The sequence below is a fragment of the Meles meles genome, chromosome 1 (genome assembly GCF_922984935.1).
Source record: "Meles meles chromosome 1, mMelMel3.1 paternal haplotype, whole genome shotgun sequence".
Taxonomy (NCBI): Eukaryota; Metazoa; Chordata; class Mammalia; order Carnivora; family Mustelidae; genus Meles; species Meles meles.
Genome location: NC_060066.1, coordinates 101,852,657 through 101,877,107, shown reverse-complemented (window position 1 = coordinate 101,877,107; position 24,451 = coordinate 101,852,657). Strand labels below are relative to the sequence as shown.

Here is a 24,451-nt window from a genome sequence, read left to right as displayed (position 1 = left end):
ACTAAAGATTCATGTAGCTGTGCCTTTAATGTGAATTTAGAATAAATATGTGCATCTCAATCTAATATGATTATAAATATTGTCATCTTCATGGGATTTTGTTTTAAACACCCCGGACTTTCTTAGATAAGTATAGAGATGTTCTGTACCTCATTATCCTGGCTCCAAATATATTATAGCCATGAATAAGAAATAAATTATAATGTTTTTACCTGTAAAAGGTCTTTTTTCCCCGTTCCCCCAAGATTTGAACAGATTTTATTAGTGTGCACTGACTGCATATTATAATTATACTTTCCATCATTGAAGGAAGGTGGGGAGCCATTCAAACATAAAGGTCTGATTTAAATATTTTCAGGCCTCAGTAAACAGTTGATTACATTCAGATTGGTCATTGAAACTTTGCTCATTTGATGAAGTTAGTGATGATCCCTGAGGTATGACCAGCGGCAAAACTGGTGGCAAAACTTCTGAGACCTTCTGTTGTGAGGGCAAGCATCACACTGGTCATCTCACTTGTCATGCCAAGGAATGAGAACAGTGTGCAAAAGTTCAGTGATAGCCATATTATTAGCAGAGAGGCTAGAAGAAAATCTTGTGATGCCAAGTATACTATGTATATTTGAGCTTGAGTAATTTACATGTGGTGTTTACTTTTAAAACCTTCCTTTATAGCCTTTTATACCCCTTTTAATTTATTGTGGACACTTGTTTCAACACTGCAGTTTCTGCATTACAAAATATGGTGTTTTGAATATGGTAGACACCTGATGTATGTATGTTGCATTGATTTAAACTCTATGCTAATTAATCCCCCCAAAATATACACAAGTAAGTAATTTACACAAATGTAGTCTTGCTAATTTAGAGAGAAGCTACTTTCTCCATTTCATCCTGTCTCCTAGTCCCTGAGGGGAATGTGCCTTCTATTTATCTCCTTTTCAGAACTGGGCACGGAGGTGGTACAGTGTAACTGGACTCTGGATATAAGGGGTATGTGAAAGCTGAGAGGTTGTGATTATCATCTTAAAATCACTATGAGTGTCAAATGTGCTTTTTACATAATTATTTAATTTTGCCATTAACCTCTTTGGAAAAAGGCCTATGGAAAAAAATAGAGAACTCATACATGTAGTTTGTCAGTCTGTCATGTAGTAGCTGATATATTTCAGCAAGTTGCTTAACTTTGAGATGTTTTCAAATCTCATTTGTAAAATAAAAGGTTATTACTTCTGTCTTATTTACTTCACTGGCTTTATTTTACAAACCTAAGGCTCTTAAACATAATGTGCATCTTTGGTGACAAGTTATTCATTTACATACATACCTGTGGATTATTAAACATAAAACTGAATGTTAAGGCTTTTGGTAGAAACAGGGGCGCCTGGGTGGCTCAGTGGGTTAAGGCCTCTGCCTTTGGCTCAGGTCATGATCCCAGAGAGCCCCGCTTTGGGCTCTCTGCTCAGCTGGGAGCCTGCTCCCTCCTCTCTCTATGCCTGTCTCTCTGCCCACTTGTGATCTCTGTCTGTCAAATAAATAAATAAAGTCTTTTAAAAAGAAAAAGACTTTTAGTAGAAACAAATTACCAAATCAAAATAATTTATTAGTCAGATAATGTGGGCCAATACAAATCAAAATAATTTATTAGTCAGATAATGTGGGCCAATACTAAGTAGAAACAATATTGTCATATTCAGTTATTGCTGGGATATTTTAACAGTGTTGCATTAGGTTGCATTGTCATCTCTGAAAGTGTAGTGTTTGAAGAATCAGTGATGTATATAACATTTAATTAGGAATAATAATGATGTTTGGGGCATCTGGGTGGCTCACTGGGTTAAAGCCTCTGCCTTCAGCTCAGGTCATGATCTCGGGGTCCTGGGATAGAGTCCCACATAGGGCTCTCTGCTTGGCAGGGAGCCTGCTTCCTCTTCTCTCTCTGCTTGCCTCTCTGCCTACTTGTGATCTCTGTCTGTCTGTCAAATAAATAAATAAAATCTTAAAAAAGAAGAAATATTTTGGGGCGCCTGGGTGGCTCAGTGGATTAAGCCGCTGCCTTCGGCTCAGGTCATGATCTCGGGGTCCTGGGATCGAGCCCCACATCGGGCTCTCTGCTCTGCAGGGAGCCTGCTTCCTCCTCTCTCTCTGCCTGCCTCTCTGCCTACTTGTGATCTCTCTCTCTGTCAAATAAATTAATAAAATCTAAGAAAAAAAAAGAAGAAATATTTAAAAAAAAAGGAATAATAGTGAAGTTTAAGATAGGTTGAGTGGTGCCCCAGTTATCACGCAGCCGGCTCTTAGCTCATGAATCTAGTTTTGCTTCTGCATCCAATGAGATGCAATATTCAAGCTAATTACTCTTTGTGCTTTTGTCCAGCACAAGAATGAAATGATGAATTTGAAAACTGTTCTCTCCTATTTGTTGGTCTCAACAAATATATAATCCTTCGAAGTTTCCTTTTGAGATCTTCCAAAAGAATGTCAAGTGGCCCTATATATAGCAGTTACTTACAGAAATCACAACCAAAGCAAACAAACCAGTAGACAAACAAAACAAAACAGCTGTTTTCGTATGTATTGGAAGGAAGTGACTAATTCAGCTGAATTTAAAGAACAGGAAAAACTGTTGCAAAATTTACATTTGTGTACATTGCTATCTATACACAGTTTTACAAATATAGCTGTCTCCTCTGAATTCTGGGTTTGTAGTTGAGTTTAATATGTTCCTTTCACCCCTAGATTTTACATGGAATCCTACATATAATTTCTTACATTATTTTTGTAGTAGTATTTACATTTAACTCCTTAATTCATTCAGACTTATTGTTAGGGGGCGCCTGGGTGGCTCAGTGGATTAAGCCGCTGCCTTCGGCTCAGGTCATGATCTCAGGGTCCTGGGATCGAGCCCCGCATCGGGCTCTCTGCTCCATGGGGAGCCTGCTTCCTCCTCTCTCTCTGCCTGCCTCTCTGCCTACTTGTGATCTCTCTCTCTGTCAAATAAATAAATAAAATCTTAAAAAAAAGACTTATTGTTAGTATATTGTTTAAAATCATGTCCTATCTTATTTTCTTCTTAAAGGATAGCCAGATGTGCTTGTATCATTTATTATAACCAGTCTTTTAAACACTAGATTAAAAAAAAAGTTTGTCATATATTAAAAGTTCAAGTACATTAAGATCTATTTTGTAGTTTTTATCCATTTCTACCGATTTGTACATCAATAACGTACTGATCTGATTAAGTGAGTTAATAATATATTCAGATATGGGTAACTCAATTCCTCCTGACCCCTGCTGCTATTATTTAAGCTTGAAGTATTCTTGGATGTTCTGGGAGACATAGACTTCATTGGTTCTTACAGAAAATTTCACCAAGTATATGGTACATCCTTGCAAGGCTTTATATTTTGATTTCTATCCTTCAGTAAAATATACAGTTTACTTTAAACCAATCTATGCTTTGAAAATTCTAAGGTTTTTATAAGTTATCACCCCAGATTTTTAGCATTTTTTCCCAGTGCTAATTGCTATCATATGAAGAAGATATTTTACATTACAGTGATCTTCTATGAAGCTACCTTAACACAATATTTTTAAAATTCCAATCAGTGTTTTGGTGAGGAACTTTTTAAGTATACAACTATATTTTTAATAATGAGTTAATTTTATCTTCTTAATATTTATAAATTTTTATTTTATATTTTTACTGTATCTGCTAGAATTCATAAAAATACTTTTGAAAAATAATAGAGACAGTAGACATTTTTATCTGGTACCTGATTTTAATTAACATGGTATTGTTGTTGTTTTTTTTTAAAGATTTTATTTATTTATTTGACAGAGAGAGATCACAAGTAGGCAGAGAGGCAGGCAGAGAGGCAGGCAGAGAGAGGAGGAAGCAGGCTCCCCGCGGAGCAGAGAGCCCGATGCAGGGCTCGATCCCAGGACCCTGAGATCATGACCTGAGCCGAAGGCAGTGGCTTAATCCACTGAGCCACCCAGGCGCCCCGGTATTGTTGTTTTTTAAAATGACTTTGTTAAGTCTAATGACCCAATATTATTCAATGAAGACTTTTTATGAGACAGGAGCTATGCCAGACTCTTTGAATATACTGTGAACAAGATATACCCTATTGTCCTTGCATAGCACACATTTTTATGGTGCAGAGATAGGAGAATATTAGGCATAATATGTCAGCACAGTATGGGGTAGGTAGGAATGTGCTAATAGGTATGAAAAATGACAGATAGAACAGTAAAATGAGGATAGAAGTATGTGGAGAGCTATAATTTTAAATAGGTTGATAAAGATAGGACTCATTAGGATGACTTTTGAGGTAAGAGTAGAGGAGGTAAGGATGTTAGCCATGCAAATATTTAGGGAGAGACCATGCTAGGCTCAGGGAGCCACCAGACATATTCAAGAAATATCATGAGATATTCTTTTATTCCTATTTTTCTCAGAGTTTATATAGAAATTACAGCTTGATTGAACAAATGTCCTTTTAGACACTAATGGAAAGGATAAAATTCTCTCTCTCATCTATTAATAGATAGGTTATATATGTTTAACTTGTTGATGAAACTAAAGAAGTTATTGATAATAACTTCTTGATATTTATCCAGGCTTGCTGTTTTGAAATAAAGCCTATTTGGTCATAGTATAATTTCATTTGTCACTTGTAGGATTCTATATGTGAATAGTGTATTCAAATTATTATAACTATTTTTATATTAACAGTGACCTTTTGTTTCTTTTCTTCATATGTTAGGCTTTATTATTCATTTTCATTTTAGTTTGATTTAGTGACATGAATTGAAGAGGCTTCAATAATTTTATGCTGGAATAATTTCTTCTTTAAGAATTAGATAAAATTCAGTTTTGAACCCAACTGTTCCTGATGCCTTTTGTGAAGTAAAGCTTTCATGAATTTTAAAATTTAATTAAGCCTGCTTAATAGAACATAAACTAGGCAATTGGCTATATAATAGTAAGAGGACAAAGTAAAATATTGCTTGAATTATTGAGTAAATCATCTTGGAATTAAAATAAATGCTATAATAGCATTTCTATAACCATGGGAACTAGCTAACAGTGTATTCTGCTTGTTATATTGAAGTTGGATTCATCTAGTATTTGACTTTTCACCCACTTTTGTCACATAGAATCTTGTTCTAATGGAGTCTTTGAAAGTGATGGAATTATTTTTAGTTATAGCTCTAAGTATTTCAGTAAAATTTGCTCAAGTGTTTCAAAGTGCTTGCCTCACTAAAGTAAATGGTCCTTTTCCATATTAAAATTCATTGATGTTATTCCATCCATAGGTTAAATTTATTATTCAATCAAACTTCATTCATGAGTGTAATATTTACCCAAATCCAAAAATTACTGCATATATCAACACTATTTTAGGTTGAAACTTATGGAATTCATAAATATTAAAATTTTAAGTTATTTTAAACATATAGCTAGATATACATTTTTGCTATAACTTTTCATTTTAAAACAACACAACATTCAGACTAGAGATACCTGTAGAAAGGCTCTTATTTTAATCCTTTATATATATATATATATATATATATATATGGAGGGTTTTTCATAAATTAAAATCCAGGAAAGATGAAAAAATGAATGAATGCATCCTCAGGAATGTCACATTACCTTTCTGGAGCTGCTTTATCTATGATAATTCTGACCTCCAGGCCCTTGTCCATCCATTCCTTAATCTTCCAGCACTGTTCTGTATCTCTTGGTCATAGTAATATAAGGTGAGATATAACAGTTATAAACCATCCCAAATTCCTTACCTCTTTTGCTTTGCTTCTTACAAATTCTAAGTCATAGTTGATTTCTCACAGCTAGTTCACCCACTACTTCTAATGGTGATGTGATATGATCCTCCTAGATATAGTTCTATACCCTGTTTCCCAGTTGGATAACCTCTGCTGTTCCACTTGATTTACTACCAACCCAGTAGCACAGTTTTTGAGACTATTGTAGACTCCTCCCCTGGAGGAGGGATTCTCCTCCAGGAGAATGATTCTCTCTAAAAAGGCTCTATCTCCTGCTCTAAAAACTGGCAGCCACTGTGACCCCAGGTGTATCCATAGGTATGAATGTGTTCACTGGTGTTCACACTAAAGAGAGGGTAGTGTTCGCTTTCATCTGTCACTCTGCAGATTCCTCTGAAACGAATGTGAAAACAGGTGCATAGTGTAGAGGACCCTCTAACCCCATTTAGGAAAGCTTTTAAATTACACTTTCCTCTCAAACTTTTACTCTATAATACAAGAAACAAGTCAAGTTTTTCCATTACTTAATATAAACAGAATTAATTAATATAAATAGAAATTATAATAAACAGAAGGTGATTGCATAATAATATATAATAAAAAGTGATTTTATTTATTCTGTGTTGACATGTAATTAATTACCATGTTAACTTGAGCAGCAAAGCTTGTGATTGTACCTAGTGTTAGCCTAGTTGTTTTGTCTGTAAGGCAACCTGTTTAAAACCATTCCTCAAAGTCATGTTTAATTTCCTTTTCAGCCAGGAGTCAGGGCTTTAAGAAAATGATTTACTGCACTTAACAATATGTCAAGAGAGATGAGTCAAATATTAATGTGAAATTCTAGGTAACTCTTTTCCATCACTGTCATCAGTGAGCGGCAATACTTACCTTACTCTCTGGAGATCTAAATCTTATTTGGTTGTTCTGACATCATGTTGGCTAGTGGCTATGGTCCTCACAGACTTTCTTACTGCCCTTTTTGCCACTGAAGATGTGTGGTGTGTGTGTGTGTGTGTGTGTGTGTGTGTGTGTGTGTTTTCTGATATGTGTCCTTACAGGATGTCCAGGCAAAGCAGAAATCCTTCTGTTCATCCATTATAAACACTCCCCAAGGTTGAGGTAAGAGACAGGGATGAATAGGCAGACCACAGAGGATTTTTAGGGCAGTTAAAATACTCCGTATCATACAATAATGGTGAATACATATCATTACATACTTACCCAAATCCAGAGAATGTACAAAACAAAGAGTGAACCCTAAGGTAAACAATGGACTCAGAGATAATGATGTGTCATTGTCATTGGTAATAAATGTACCCTTCTGAAGGAGGACAGATGTTGATGACCAGGAGAATGTGCACATGGGGAGGCAGGGAGAATACAGGAAAATTCTGTGCTTTCCCCCAAAGTTTTGCTGTGAACCTAAAACTACTCTATAAAAATAAAGTCTACAAAAAAATAAAAATATAAAACAGTTCCCAGCCATGGATATTCTTGATGTCATATACCAAAACAGTTGCAGACAGAAAAATTCCTCTTTAAAATATCGTATTAGATAGAATATCCTCCAAGGGAAGGATAAAAAGGTGAAGAAGACAAAATGATTTTATGAATTTCACCTTCTAACAGCAAGTAGAACTCAAAAACATTCAGTTCATGAATTGAGTTGTTAGGCTTGTCATGGTTTAATATAATAAACCTATAAATATCTATTTTAATTCCTGCCCCCTGTTCCTTCTTATTGATCGCCACACTTTACCTATCTCTCACCCTTTGTTTACATACACACCTAAGGCAATATGATAGAATAACTGTGATAATCCATTATCAGATCAAAGAGCACATTTGATTTGCATCATAAGATGTGAATGAAAATGAAAAAGCTGGATTTATTGGTGCAGACTTCTGATTTTGCAGGAAAATGACATCCATCATAACTCATGATGTAGAACCTATATTTTCCAACCTGACATTATCAGGCTGATGAAATATGTATCAAAGCATAGTAGCAAAGCTGAGAAAAAAATGTAAAAACACATAATGTCAATCCTGTTCACTGAAAAACTGAATATTCCTGCATTTATTAAGAAAAGTGTATGTGTCAAGGACTTGAACTTGTAATTGCCCTGAAAGATAACCATAAATGGTCCTTTATTAAAAACAAAACTAAGTTATCTCCCGAGGGTGAGATTTTATAATTAAAAGTTATTTTACTATTTTTCTTAATTACACCTGAATAAAAACTTCAAGATTGAAGTACACATGTAAAGCAATCTTCTTTAACTTATATACCTTTATTCTCATATGTACCCTTAAAATGATCCTAATTCTCTTTATTAATAATGGTAGGAATTATTTGCCATACATTTACTATAGAATATAAGTATTGACCTATTGTGTTCCACCATCCCATATATTTCACTGATTCATGACCTCTCAATACAATTATATAATAATGATTGTATCAGTGTTAAATGCCAATGCAAAGCATAAGTCAAGTTCATAAGTTCATACTAAGCCAAATACTGAATAAAACAAACAAACAAACAGCACTGGGACTGTGAATAGGATTGTCTTTCATCTATAGAAATGTAGGAGGTTAGTTCTATTTTCAACATTTTGAGGAACCTCCATGCTGTTTTCCAGAGTGGTTGCACCAGCTTGCATTCCCACCAACAGTGGAGGAGGGTTCCCCTTTCTCCACATCCTCTCCAGCATCTGTCATTTCCTGACTTGTTAATTTTAGCCATTCTGACTGGTGTGAGGTGATATCTCATTGTGGTTTTGATTTGTATTTCCCTGATGCCGAGTGACGTGGAGCACTTTTTCATGTGTCTGTTGGCCATCTGGATGTCTTCTTTGCAGAAATGTCTGTTCATGTCCTCTGCCCTATGACCCAGCAATTGCACTACTGGGTATTTACCCTAAAGATACAAACATAGTGATCCGAAGGGGCACGTGTACCCAAATGTTTATAGCAGCAATGTCTACAATAGCCAGACTATGGAAAGAACCTAGATGTCCATCAACAGATGAATGGATAAAGAAGATGTGGTATATATACACAATGGAATACTATGCAGCCATCAAAAGAAATGAAATCTTGCCATTTGCGACGACGTGGATGGAACTAGAGGGTATCATGCTTAGTGAAATAAGTCAATCGGAGAAAGACAACTATCATATGATCTCCCTGATATGAGGACATGGAGAAGCAACATGGGGGGTTAGGGGGATAGGAGAAGAATAAATGAAACATGATGGGATTGGGAGGGAGACAAACCATAAATGACTCTTAATCTCACAAAACAAACTGGGGGTTGCTGGAGGGAGGTGGGATTGCGAGAGGAAGAGCGGGCTATGGACATTGGGGAGGGGAGGCGAACCATAAGAGACTATGGACTCTGAAAAACAACCTGAGGGTTTTGAAGGGTCAGGGGTGGGAGGTTGGGGGAACAGGTGGTGGGTAATGGGGAGGGCACGTTTTGCATGGAGCACTGGGTGTTGTGCAAAAAGAATGAATACTGTTACGCTGAAAAAATAAATAAAATGGAAGAACAATGAAAAAAAAAAAAGAAATGTAGGAGGGAATAGATACCTTTACAGTATTATATCTAATGATCCATGACATAACATAAGCTTCCATTATTTAAAAATTAATTTCATATTTGTATATATTGAATCAAAACCAGTTGACCTTTGTATTGGTATTAAGCAAAATTTAAACAAGTAAACTTGAAAATCTAATTTATTTTGTTAAGCTGTTTATGAATAAGGCAACATCCCATCTAGCAATTAGGAAGGAGCTCCCAGGTTCTATACAAAACAGAAGAATTTTATAGACAGACATAGGAAGGGACAGTTTGTCAAAAAAAATTTTAAAAAGAAAAAAGGAAGAAAGTTTTGTTTGAGGCAAGGTCACCTTCCTTAGGAGGAAAGGCAGGGGTCTTAGTAGATGGATTACCTCATCTTCCTTTAGGGGAATGAAGAGGGACCATGTGACAGATCACCTCCTTGGTGCTGACCAGAAAACTCCTGACTATTTAAGATTACATTTCTGGGAAAGGTTGAAACTGCAATTAAATTAGATATTAAGCTCTAGTTTGGTGATAGCTTAACATGCATGACTCCATTTTCGGCCTATGGTTTTCATTTTTTTTTAATAAAGATTTTATTTATTTATTTGACAGAGAGAGATCACAAGTAGGCAGAGCAGAGAGGGGGGGAAGCAGGCTCCCTGCTGAGAGAGCACTTTGTGGGGCTCGATCCCAGGACCTTGAGATTACCACCTGAGCTGAAGGCAGAGGCTAACCTACTGCCACTCAGGCACCTGTATGGTTTTCATTCTGATAGCATTTTACTTTGTATCTATACTATTTGATGCTGAACTTCTTTAGTAACTCAACTGCTAATGTCTCATGTAATGAATGTCTACAGATTCCCCAGGATTCCTTATGCTCAGAATTATCTTATCTCTGAATAATGAGTTTCATTTCTTCTTTCAATTCTTGTGCATTTTATTAGTTCTTTTCTTGCCTTATTGCAGTAAGACCTGAAGAAAGATTAAGGGGAACAGGAAACAGGGAAACATTTTTGTCTCATTTCTGAGCTGAGAGAGAAATATCTCAATAAATCACCATTGGTGATGTCTCTTTTTTTTTTTCCCTTTTTATTAATTTTTTCAGCGTAACAGTATTCATTCTTTTTGCACAACACCCAGTGTTCCATGCAAAACGTGCCCTCCCCATCACCCACCACCTGTTCCCCCAACCTCCCACCCCTGACCCTTCAAAACCCTCAGGTTGTTTTTCAGAGTCCATAGTCTCTTATGGTTCGCCTCCCCTCCCCAATGTCCATAGCCCGCTCCCCCTCTCCCAATCCCACCTCCCCCCAGCAACCCCCAGTTTGTTTTGTGAGATTAAGAGTCATTTATGGTTTGTCTCCCTCCCAATCCCATCTTGTTTCATTTATTCTTCTCCTAAAGAAATTTCTATATCTTCTTTATAATATGAAGACACTACTTTATAAACTCAGTTTTCTATAATTTTTATCAAATATATTTTATTAAATTATTCTTTGCAATCTATTAAGATGATTATTTGTTTGATTTTTTTAAACTTTTTTTTTACATGTGATGAAATATATTATTTTTCCTCCATTTGAGTGGGTGAGTTTTATTGTTCTGTCCTCAAGTTTACTGATTTTAACTTCTGTCATCTTCACTGTATTATTGATTCAATCTATAAGTTTGTTTGTTTTTTATGTTAATGCTGTTTTTAGTTCTATAGTTTTCATTTGGTTCTTTTTTCACAATTTGTATTTCTTCGCTGAGATTTTGTGATTTTTCATTCAATTCAAGAGAATTTGTACTTTCTTGCTGACATTTTTTTATTAAAGCAGCTCTAAAAATCCTTATAAGATAATACCAGTTTGTAAGTTATCTAATTGGAGTTAGCTATCTTTTCTCATTCAAATTGTGGTTCTCCTGGTTCTTAGTGAAACATGTTATTTTATCATATCCTAGCCACTTTGCTTATTACGTTGAGCCTGTGGTTCTTATGTAAGCTCCCCGCCCCCCCTTTTCCCCCTTTTTAGCAGGAATTCACTCTATTTACCATACAGGTCCTAGTCTAATTTTGTGGGTTCTGGTTCCTTTGGCAATGTACTTTTTAGAGACTGTTTGTATTCTTTGGTCTAATTGATTTCCCACTGTTATCTGTGGATGCTGTTTGAAGAATGTGAAAGGAGTTTTCTCAAGCTGGGCCCCCTGGTGCAACTAAGTGGGCGAAAGAACTCTTTAATCCACCATTGGGTAGAAATCTCTCTGTTGAGTGGAAATTTCTAAAACACCCTTCCTCTGTGCTGTTCCATCAATCCTGGGATCCCTAACAGTTCTTTTCTCTTTCTACCTTTCAGAGTTGGACTTGCCTTTCAGTTGTTTCTTGCAGGTTTTTGAGTGTTTATAATTACTGAGGGGGAGAAGGGAAAGATGAAGAAGCCAAGCCATCTTCTCCAGAGCAGAAGTCATTCTAAATCATTTTGATAGTCAATTCCTAATGACTGGGTGGAGCATTTTTTCTAGATGTTTAATCACAAACTGTGTTCCAATGTTTATTAATTGTCTCCCCACTAATTATTTGTAATTCTCCTCTTAGTTGATGTGAGATATCCAAATTATAAGTACACCTATATCTTTTCTAGGTATGTTTGTTATAGATAACTCCTCAGCTCCCTGTATTTCTTTTAGTATTTCTTACATTTTCCTTGATACAATTTTTGAAGAACTTGACATTATTTAAAGTGGTAGAAGTACAGAAATGCAACTGATTTCTGTGCATTGATTTTATATCCTGACACTTTACTGAATTCCTGTACAAGTTCTAGCAGTTTTGGAGTGGAGTCTTTTGGGTTTTCCACATATAGTATCATATCATCTGCGAAGAGTGATAGTTTGACTTCTTCTTTGCCAATTTGGATGCCTTTAATTTCTTTTTGTTGTCTGATTGCTGAGGCTAGGACTTCTAGTACTATGTTGAATAGCAGTGGTGATAATGGACATCCCTGCCATGTTCCTGACCTTAGCGGAAAAGCTTTCAGTTTTTCTCCATGGAGAATGATATTTGTGGTGGGTTTTTCATAGATGGCTTTGATAATATTGAAGTATGTGCCCTCTATCCCTACACTTTGAAGAGTTTTGATCAGGAAGGGATGCTGTACTTTGTCAAATGCTTTTTCAGCATCTATTGAGAGTATCATATGGTTCTTGTTCTTTCTTTTATTAATGTGTTCTATCACATTGATTGATTTGCGGATGTTGAACCAACCTGCAGCCCTGGAATAAATCCCACTTGATCGTGGTGAATTTCTGTACACCAACAACAAGACAGAAGAAAGAGAAATTAAGGAGTCCATCCCATTTACAATTGTACCCAAAACTATAAGATACCTAGGAATAAACCTAACCAAAGAGGCTAAGAATCTATATGCAGAAAATTATAAAGTACTCATGAAAGAAATTGAGGAAGACACAAAGAAATGGAAAAATGTTCCATGCTCCTGGATTGGAAGAATAAATATTGTGAAAATGTCTATGCTACCTAAAGCAATCTACACATTTAATGCAATCCCTATCAAAATACCATCCATTTTTTTTCAAAGAAATGAAACAAATAATCCTAAAATTTATATGGAACCAGAAAAGACCTCCAATAGCCAAAGGAATATTAAAAAAGAAATCCAAAGTTGGTGGCATCACAATTCCGGACTTCAAGCTCTATTACAAAGCTGTCATCATCAAGACAGCATGGTACTGGCACAAAAACAGACACATAGATCAGTGGAACAGAATAGAGAGCCCAGAAATCGACCCTCAACTCTATGGTCAACTAATCTTCGACAAAGCAGGAAAGAATTGTCCAATGCCAAGAATGTCCAAGCCTCTTCAATAAATGGTGCTGGGAAAATTGGACAGCCACATGCAGAAAAATGAAATTGGATCACTTACACCACACATGAAAATAGACTCAAAATGGATGAAGGACCTCAATGTGAGAAAGGAATCCATCAAAATCCTTGAGGAGAACACAGGCAGCAACCTCTTCGACCTCAGCCACAGCAACATCTTCCTAGGAACAACGGCAAAGGCAAGGGAAGCAAGGGCAAAAATGAACTATTGGGTTTTCATCAAGATCAAAAGCTTTTGCACAGAAAAGGAAACAGTTAACAAAACCAAAAGACAACTGACAGAATGGGAGAAGATATTTGCAAACGACATATCAGATAAAGGGCTAGTATCCAAAGTCTATAAGGAACTTAGCAAACTCAACACCCAAAGAACAAACAATCCAATCAAGAAATGGGCAGAGGACATGAACAGACATTTCTGCAAAGAAGACATCCAGATGGCCAACAGACACATGAAAAAGTGCTCCACGTCCCTCGGCATCAGGGAAATACAAATCAAAACCACAATGAGATATCACCTCACACCAGTCAGAATGGCTAAAATTAACAAGTCAGGAAATGACAGATGCTGGCGAGGATGCGGAGAAAGGGGAACCCTCCTCCACTGTTGGTGGGAATGCAAGCTGGTGCAACCACTCTGGAAAACAGCATGGAGGTTCCTCAAAATGTTGAAAATAGAACTACCCTATGACCCAGCGATTGCACTACTGGGTGTTTACCCTAAAGATACAAACATAGTGATCCGAAGGGGCACGTGTACCTGAATGTTTATAGCAGCAATGTCTACAATAGCCAAACTATGGAAAGAACCTAGATGTCCATCAACAGATGAATGGATAAAGAAGAGGTGGTATATATACACAATGGAATACTATGCAGCCATCAAAAGAAATGAAATCTTGCCATTTGCGACGACGTGGATGGAACTAGAGGGTATCATGCTTAGTGAAATAAGTCAATCGGAGAAAGACAACTATCAAATATCTCCCTGATATGAGGATGTGGAGATGCAACATGGGGGGTTAGGGGGATAGGAGAAGAATAAATGAAACATGATGGGATTGGGAGGGAGACAAACCATAAATGACTCTTAATCTCACAAAAGAAACTCGGGGTTGCTGGGGGGAGGTGGGGTTGGGAGAGGGGGAGGGGGTTATGGATATTGGGTAGGGTATGTGCTATCATGAGTGCTGTGAAGTGTGTAAACCTGGCGATTCACAGACCTGTACCCCTGGGGATAAAAATACATTATATGTTTATAAAAAAAAAAAATGGAAGGGGAGGCGAACCATAAGAGACTATGTACTCTGAAAAACAACCTGAGGGTTTTGAAGGGTCAAGGGCGGGAGGTTGGGATAACAGGTGGTGGGTAATAGGGAGGGCACGTTTTGCATGGAGCACTGGGTGTTGTGAAAAAACAATGAATACTGTTACACTGAAAAAATAAATAAATTTAAAAAGTTATTGGAAAAAAAAGTGGTAGAAGTAGACCTATTAATTCTATAATTTAAAAAGCATCGAGAGTCAATGATAACAGTCTCCACCATTATTCCAAGTCTTCACGGAAAGGGAAATAAAATATGCAATGATATAATAGGAAAATAATACCTTTTTTATATTTTTTGCAAATGTGTTTGACTGAATTGTGCCAATTTTGTTTAGTTTGAATTTGCTCTTTCATCAACATCTGGAGGGTCATTTATTTTTATATCTCCAAGTGGTATATAATAGAAGTTCAATATATATTATGAAATTAATGACACAGTGGCTTGAGCACTGCATCTTTCTGTAGATGTCATAATCTCTCATATTGCCTAATATATACCATATACTAAGAGACCTCTGCAAGTATGAATGGACTATGATGACATTGTGAGTGAACAGGGGACCACCAAATATTGGGAAGAGGAAGAACATGATGGCTATATTCCTACAATATTACATAATCCATTCCCTCTATCTTTAGTAAAGTATTTTTGACCACTACAGAAAAAAGAGAGGTGGAAAAGAACAAATCTTTCAAGGTTTTGTAACCATAGAAAATACTTTGTTACCATACTGATAACAGTATCATTTTTGTCCTGTTTTATTTTAGGTTCAGGTGCTTCGGAATGCTGGAGAAGAAGTGACCCTAACAGTGTCATTTTTAAAAAGATCACCTGCTTTCCTCAAACTCCCACTGAATGAAGATTGTGCATGTAAGCATTTATGAAGAATAGGTAAAATGTTCACATCATCATATTTATTTTCTAAACCATTATTTCCTAACAGTAACTGGTAATTTTTTTAAAGTTGGGGTTTCTGCTTGAATACAAATATTTTTGTATCACAAAGCATTCTATGAATGCTCATGCAAAGGGAGCAGATGTTATTTTTTTTTCAGAATGTATTCAGCACATTTACAGTTATTTGCTAACCTATAATTGGAGACATTATTTATTAAAAAAGAAGTATCATATCAACTACATACATTTTGTATCTCTATTATATCTCATTCATATATTTGATTAATATATTTTATCTAACTTATAGAATTATATACTCTTATTTGACTACTGGACTTGCTAAGCAAGCATTATCACTTAAGTCATCTGATGAGGTTAGGGAGATTGAAGGAAATACCAGTCCATGTGGAAATTTATAAAAGTTACTTAAAAATCTCTTGCCTTTAGGGGCGCCTGGGTGGCTCAGTGGGTTAAAGCCTCTGCCTTCGGCTCAGGTCATGATCCCAGGATCCTGGGATCCAGCCCCACATCGGGCTCTCTGCTCAGCGGGGAGCCTGCTTCCTCCTCTCTCTCTGCCTGCTTCTCTGCCTACTTGTGATTTCCATCTGTCAAATAAAAAAAAAATCTTTTAAAAATCTTTTGCCTTTAAATCAATTAGTTAACAAGTTAATTATATACCTACCTGGTGACTTGGCAGTTCTACTCCTAAGTGCTTATTGTAGTGACATAAAATTGGAAGACTTTCAAAATCTTTATGCAAGAATGTTCATAATAGCTTTATTCGTAGTGACAAATTACAGGAAACAGCTCTGTTCTATATCAATAGGAGAGTGATTAGCAAACTTCAGTATATTCATCAAATGGAATATTACACAGCAATGTAAATGAACATCTGAAATATGTAACACAGGTGACTTTCATTATGAAATAAGACAGACATAAAAGAGTAAATAAAGTATGATTCCATTCTAAAAAAGTTCTAGAAGAAGCGAAAAGAAATGATAACTAAGAAATTAAATTAATGGCTGTTTCTAGGAGTGTTATTTATTGGAAAGAGGCACAAAGGAACTGTGAGATTTTTGTTCTTTTGCAAATGGTTACTGTTTTCTATATATCCTCTAAGAAATATTTGCCTATCCCATGGTTACAAAGAGATTCCCGTACGTTTTTCCTAGAAGCTTTATCAGGTTGGCTTTTATGTTTAAGTTTAGAATACATCTTATATTAATTACTTTTTGTGTCTAAGTGAGAAATTTAGAATCAATAAATGACTTTCTTATTTCCATTAATTTTTGTGTCTATTCTTTCACTGTAACTACAGTGTTAATCACATTTTCCCATTTTGCAATTTTTCAAGATTATTTAGCTATTCTAGATCTTTTATATCACTGCATATATTTTAGAAATAACACATCAATTTCTACAAAATCCAATTATGATTCTGAATGGGACTAAGTTGGATTTATAGATAATTTTGAGAATACATTAATAACTTTAAATCTCTCAATTCATGAACATTATATATCTTTCCATTTATTTATGTTTTAATTTTTTCTTAGCAACATTTTAGTGTTTTTAGTGAGGTCTTGAATATCATTTTTCATTAAATTTATTTTTAACTTAACTTATTTTAACTTTCATTAAACTTATTTTTAAGCATTTTTATTCTACCATAAATGGTATTAAGAAATTTATTTTCCAGTTACTGTTGCTAACACATAGAAATACAGTTTATTTTTATACACGCACATATTCTGCATCATAGGCTTAACTTTCTATTACTTCTGTAGGATTTTTGATATATTCTTTAAGGCTTTTCACTTATGTTATCTGTAAATAATGAATTCTAACTCTTTCCAATCCACATTTTAAAAATTTCCTTTTCTTGCCTATTGCAATAGTTAGGACTTCCAGTAAATTGTTATATAATATATTGAGAGTGGATATCTTTTTCTTGCTCAAGATATTAGAGGAGAAATTTCCAGTCTTTTACCATTAAGTATTATATTAGCTGTAGGTACTCACACATGTCCTTAATTAGGTTGAGGAAGTGTTCTTTTTATTCTTGGATTACTGAGGATTTTTCATTTTCTTTTTAACATAACGATGTTGAACTGTCACAATTTTTTTTACATCCATTGAAATATCATATTTTTAATCTATCTTTTAATTCTGCTTATATGGTGAATGTTTATTTATTTATTTATTTATTTATTAAGATTTTATTGATTTATTTGACAGACAAGGATGACAAGTAGGCAGAGAAGCTGTCAGAGAGAGAGGAGGAAGCAGGCTCCCTGCTGAGCAGACAGCCCAGTTCAGGGCTCTATCCCAGGACCCTGGGATCATGACCTGAGCTGAAGGCAGAGGCTTTAACCCACTGAGCCACCCAGGCTCCCCTATTTAATTTTTTAATTAATTAATTTATTTTTTAAATTTCTTTTTAGTGTTCCAGAATTCATTGTTTATGTACCACACCCAGTGTTCCATGCAATACGTGCCCTCCATAATACCCACAACCAGGCTCACCCTCCCACCCCCACCCCTCCAAAACCCTGAGATTGTTTTTCAGAGTCCATAGTCTGTCATGGTTCATCTCCCCCTCCAATTTCTCCCAACTACCTTCTCCTTTCCATCTCCTCATGTCCTCTGTGTTATTTCTTATGCTCCACAAATAAGTGAAACCATATGATACTTGACTCTCTCTGCTTGACTTATTTCACTCAGCATAATCTCTTCAAGTCCTGTCCATGTCGTACAAGAGTTGGGTATTCATCCTTTCTGATGGAGGCATAATACACCATAGTGTATATGGACCACATCTCCCTTATCCATTTGTCCGTTGAAGGGCATCTTGGTTCTTTCCACAGTTTGGCAACTGTGGCCATCGCTGCTGTAAACATTGGGGTACAGATGGTACTTCTTTTCACTATGTCTTTATCTTTGGGGTAAATACCTAGTAGTGCAATTGCAGGGTCATAGGGAAGCTCTGTTTTTAATTTAAGGAATCTCCACACTGTTTTCCAAAGTGGCTGCACCAACTTGCATTCCCACCAAAGGTGTAAGAGGGTTCCCGTTTTTCCACATCCTCTCCAACATACGTTGTTTCCTGTCTTGTTAATTTTGGCCATTCTAACTGGTGTCAGGTGGTATCTCAATGTGGTTTTGATTTGAATCTCCCTGATGGCTAGTGATGATGAACATTTTTTCATGTGTCTGATAACCATTTGTATATCTTCATTGGAGAAGTGTCTGTTCATGTTTTCTATTTTTTGACATGATTATCTGTTTTGTGTGCGTTGAGTTTGAGGAGTTCTTTATAGATCCTGGATATCAGTCTTTTGTCTGTACTGTCATTTGTGAATATCTTCTCCCATTCTGTGGGTTGCATCTTTGTTTTGTTGATGGTTTCCTTTGCTGTGCAGAAGCTTTTGATCTTGATGAGGTCCCAAATATTCATTTTTGCTTTTGTTTCCTTTGCCTTTGAAGACATATCTTGAAAGAAGTTGCTGTGGCCAGTATTGAAGAGGTTACAGCCTATGTTCTCCCCCATGATTCTGATGGATTCTTGCCTCATGTTGAGATCTTTTATCCATTTCAAGTTTATCTTTTGTGTGTGGTGTAAGAGAATGGTCGAGTTTCATTCTTCTACATATAGTTCTCCATTTTCCCAGCACCATTTATTGAAGAGACTGTCTTTTTTCCACTGCATATTTTTCCCTGCTTTGTTGAAGATTATTTGACCTTAGAGTTGAGGGTCCATATCTGGGTTCTCTACTCTGTTCCACTGGTCTATGTGTCTGTTTTTATGCCAGTACCATGCTGTCTTGGTGATCACAGCTTTGTAGTAAAGCTTGAAATCAGGCAACGTGATGCCCCCAGTTTTGTTTTTCTTTTTCAACATTTCCTTAGCAATTCGGGGTCTCTTCTGATTCCATACAAATTTTAGGATTGTTTGCTCCAGCTCTTTGAAAAATGCCCGTGGAATTTTGATCATAATGGCATTGAAAGTAAAGATTGCTTGAAGCAGTATCAACATTATAACAATGTTTATTCTTCCAATCCATGTGCATGGAACGGTCTTCCATCTTTTTGTGTCTTCTTCAATTTCTTTCATGAGTGTTCTGTAGTTCCTCGAGTACAGATCCTTTACCTCTTTGGTTAGGTTTATTCCCAGGTGTCATGTGGTTCTTGGTGCTATAGTAAATGGAATTGGTTCTCTAATTTCCCTTTCTGTATTTCCATTGTTAGTGTATAAGAAAGCAACCGATTTCTGTACATTGACTTTGTAGCCTGCCACATTATGGAATTGCTGTATGAGTTCTAGTAGTTTGGGAGTGGAGTCTTTTGCACTTTCCATATAAAGTTTCATGTCATCTGCGAAGAGAGAGAGTTTGTCTTCTTCATTGCCAATTTGGATACCTTTTATTTCTCTTTGTTGTCTGATTGCTCTTGCTAGTACTTCTAATACCATTTTGAACAAGAGTAGTGAGAGTGGGCATCTTTGTCATGTTCCTGATCTCAAAGGGAAGGTTTTCAGCTTTTTCCCATTGAGGATGATATTTGCTCTGGGTTTTTCATAGATAGATTTTATGAAGTTGAGGAATATTACCTCTGTCCCTATACTTTGAAGGATTTTCATCGTGAATGGATGCTGGATTTTGTGAAATGTTTTTTCTGCATCAATTGAGAGGACCATGTGGTTCTTCTCTCTTCTCTTATTGATTTGTTCTATCACATTGATTTGCGAATTTTGAACCACCCTTGCAACCCAGGGATGAATCCCACCTGGTCATGGTGGATAATCTTTTTAATGTGCTGTTGGATCCTATTAGCTAGAATCTTGTTGAGAATCTTAGCATCCATATTCATCAGGGATATTGGTCTGAAATTATCCTTTTTGGTGGGGTTTTTGCCTGGTTTGGGGATCAGGGTAATGCTGGCTTCACAAAAAGAGTCTGGAAGTTTTCCTTCTGCTTCAATTTTTTGAAACAGCTTCAGGAGAATAGGTGTTATTTCTTCTTTGAAAGTTTGGTAGAATTCCCCAGGAAATCCATCAGGTACTGGACTCTTATTTTTTGGGAGATTTTTGATCACTGCTTCAATCTCGTTACTAGATATTGGTCTATTCAGGTTGTCAGTTTCTTCCTGGTTCTATTTTGGAAGTTCATAGTTTTCCAGGAATTAATCCATTTCATCTAGGTTGCTTAACTTATTGGCATATAACTATTGATAATAATTTCTGATGATTGTTTCTATTTCCTTGGTGTTAGTTGTGATCTCTCCCTTTTATTCTTAATTTTATTAATTTGGGTCTTCTCTCTTTTCTTTTGGATTAGTGTGGCCAATGGTTTATCGATCTTATTGATTCTTTCAAAAAACCAGCTTCTAGTTTCTTTGATATGTTCTACTGTATCTCTAGTTTCTATCTCATTGATCTCGGCTCTAATCTTGATTATTTCCCTTCTTGTGTGTGGAGTTGGCTCAATATGTTGTTGATTTTCCTGTTCTTTAAGGTGTAAAACAGCTCGTGTATTCTGGATCTTTCAGTTTTTTTGAGGGAGGCTTGGGTGGCTATGTATTTCCCCCTTAGGACTGCCTTTGATGTATCCCATAGGTTTTGGACCAAAGTGTCTTCATTCTCATTGGTTTCCATGAATTGTTAAGTTCTTCTTTGATTTCCTGGTTGATCCAAGCATTCTTAAGCAAGATGGTCTTTAGCTTCTAGGTGTTTGAGTTCCTTCCAAACTTTTTCTTGTGATTGAGCTCCAGTTTCAAAGCATTGTGATCTGAGAATATGCAGGGAATAATGTCGGTCTTTTGGTATCGGTTGAGCCCTGATTTGTGACCCAGTATGTGGTCTATTCTGGAGAAGGTTTATATGGTGAATTTTTAAATATTTATTTTCAATGCCAAATTAAGCTTGAATTCCTAGGATAAACACCACCGATCAGGAAATGTTAAGATTTTTTCTTTATATATTGCTGGTTTTCATTTGCTAATATATTAAGACTTTAAAATATATATAATATTTATATTATTTATATATAATATTTATATATAAAATAAATATAATTTATTATATTATTTATATATAAATATTATATAAAAATAAATAATAAATTAAAAAAAATATATATATATGTTCAGAGGCACTTTGGTGGCTCAGTCATTTGAGCATGTCCTTTCTTCTCAGGTTATGATCACAGGGTCCTGGGATCAAGTGGCAGCATTGGGCTCCCTGCTCAGTAGGGAGCCTGCTTCTCCCTCTCCCTCACCCCCTGTTCATGCTCTCTCTCTTAAATAAATAAATACATAAGAAAAACTTAAAAAAAATATGTTCATGAGTGATATCCATATATACACTTTTGTAGTGTTTTAGTATGGTTTTGGTACTAGGGCTTTTAATGTTTTTGTGTAACTTGTGGAATGCAACTCCTCCTTTATTTCCATAAAGATTTTCCTTACCAGTAATAGTATATTTTTCTTAAATAATTTTAATTAATTCACCAAAAGGCAACCTAAGCCTAGAATTACAGTTTTTATTTTGTACAAATTCATCTCCTGAATTCTTTTTTTTAAAAGATATTTTTAATTTATTTGACAGAGATGACAAGTAGGCAGAGTGGCAGGCAGAGAGAGGGGGAGGCAGGCTCCCCACTGAGCAGAGAGACCAATTTGGGACTCGATCCCAGGACCCTGAGATCATGACCTGAGCCAAAGGCAGAGGGTTAACCACTGTGCCACCCAGGTGCCGCAATCTCTTGAATTCTTATAGGACTTCTTCTGATACTTTTTTCTTCTTTTATAAATTTTGGTAAAATGTTTTTCAAGATTTTTTTCCATTTTAACTGAGTTATGATTTTATTTGCATGAAATTTTTCATCATATCCTTCTATTATTCCTTTTAAATTTTTTTTGGCTACAGTAATTCCACCTTCTTCATTCCTGATATTAATAACTTGTATTTTCTCACTCTTTTTCTACATTGTTTTTGCTATAAGCTTTATTAATCTTTCCAATGAACCCATTTTTGTATTGGTTAGTTTTTCTGTTATTTTGTTCCAGTCTTACTCTTTTTCACTTTTTTTTTTTATTTTCTGTCTTCTACTTTGATTCAATTTGCTTTTTCATATCTAACTTCTTTTTTTTTTTTTAAAGATTTTTTATTTATTTATTTGACAGACAGAGATCACAGGTAGGCAGAGAGGCAGGCAGAGAGAGAGGAGGAAGCAGGCTCACTGCGGAGCAGAGAGCCCGATGCGGGGCTCGATCCCAGGACCCTGAGATCATGACCTGAGCCGAAGGCAGCGGCTTAATCCACTGAGCCACCCAGGCGCCCTCATATCTAACTTCTTAAGATGAAAACATACGTCATTGAGTTTGTACCTTTCTTTTATGCATACATTTAAATCTTTGAATTTCACTCAAAAGACTGCTTTGATCTGTCACAGAATTTGACATATCATTTTATTCTGTTCAAAGTGGGTATACATCTTAAAGTAATATGCTTTTGTATTAAAATATCACATTTAAAATATATCATGTTTTTCAAAAAAAGAATAAAAAATCAAGAAATATGTATTCTAATCCTAACTGTAACAAATACTGAATTGTCAAATCTCAGTTTAAGACATATATTACTCATATTTAAAGAAAGATATTATTAGATTTCTTATGAGACTCTGATATGAAATATTTCAGTTTCAAGTGCACCAGTTAGGTAACATGAACGAAGTTACTTCCAATTATAGCGTATACCAAGAGCATTTATAAGGAGGCCATATGTATCACTTCTTGGTCTTTTCGCTAAGATCAAGTGTATAAAGAAACCGTATAAACTTTTTTTGAATCATGGAAAATTATGGTATCTAAAAATATGACTTCCTCATACATTGAGACATGATAATAAATAGAATCTCTGTAGACAAACCACATTCTGGACAATTATAAGTATGGTTCATAAGTGTAGGTCACTTTGGATAATGAAATGAAATAATAATTTTTTAAGGTTATATGTTTTTATTTAATAAAGCCTTGCAATATTTCTGAAATCAAAGATCAATACATGGTTCTCTTTCAAGGTCCCACTTTAGTCACTTAGCTTACTTGCAAAACTCCAGCTTTGATATAAATGAAACTAAAATTAATTTTACTAATTGATTTTCTTGACATTACTGAGTATATGGAAATATATAATGTAGAATGCATCTGTCTAGAATATTTTGGTGTTCTAACCAGTGGGATGTTGTGATGTTTTTCTACAGGTGCTCCAAGTGACCAGAGCAGTGGCACCTCCTCTCCTCTTTGTGATAGTGGCTTGCATCTCAACTATCATCCCAACAATACAGTAAGATGACCAAGGCATAGTTCAGATAAATAAGGAGATAACACAAAGAAAGGAAAAGAGTTATATATATACATACATGAAACATACAATATATAAATGAATACATTACATATTATATATAAATATATATTACATATGAATATATAATATATATTATATATAAATATATATTACATATGAATATATATTATATATTATATATATATGAATAATCACAGTTTGCAAAAACTGCTAATGACTCTCATTGCTCTGATATACTTAAATCCTTGTTTGCCTCATCCTTTAAACGTTAGGAGTTAAGGTTATTTTTTATAACAGTTATTTTTTAATGTCATTTTTCTCCTCTAGGGTCTGCATTAAGCCTTTTGTAAGCTGCAGAGACTTAATTTCATGAGATCACACATAACATCACATAATCATTTTATAACAGTGCATATTGTATGTAATTTCATGCTCTAAGTGATTTGACATGATTTTTATCATTTTTCTTTTGAAATAATTTAGCTGAAAGTAGCCATTTAATTTTCCATTTGGTAGGATTTCTTAACAATCTGCAGGCATACCAGGAAATTAATGCAAAGAGAGAATAGTCTAACATCTTGTTAAAATGTCACAA

At 35.4% G+C, this 24,451-nt stretch overlaps 1 protein-coding gene across 1 annotated transcript in view; it reads left to right on the top strand.

Annotated features, from left to right (window-relative positions):
• Positions 1-24,451, top strand: part of SNTG1 (syntrophin gamma 1) — a 1,017,962-nt gene that overhangs the window by 707,057 nt on the left and 286,454 nt on the right. Inside the window, exons 11-12 of the mRNA XM_045990984.1 lie at positions 15,356-15,458; positions 23,753-23,835. Coding sequence (XP_045846940.1) covers positions 15,356-15,458; positions 23,753-23,835 — 186 coding nt within the window. The remainder of the gene's footprint in view (positions 1-15,355; positions 15,459-23,752; positions 23,836-24,451) is intronic.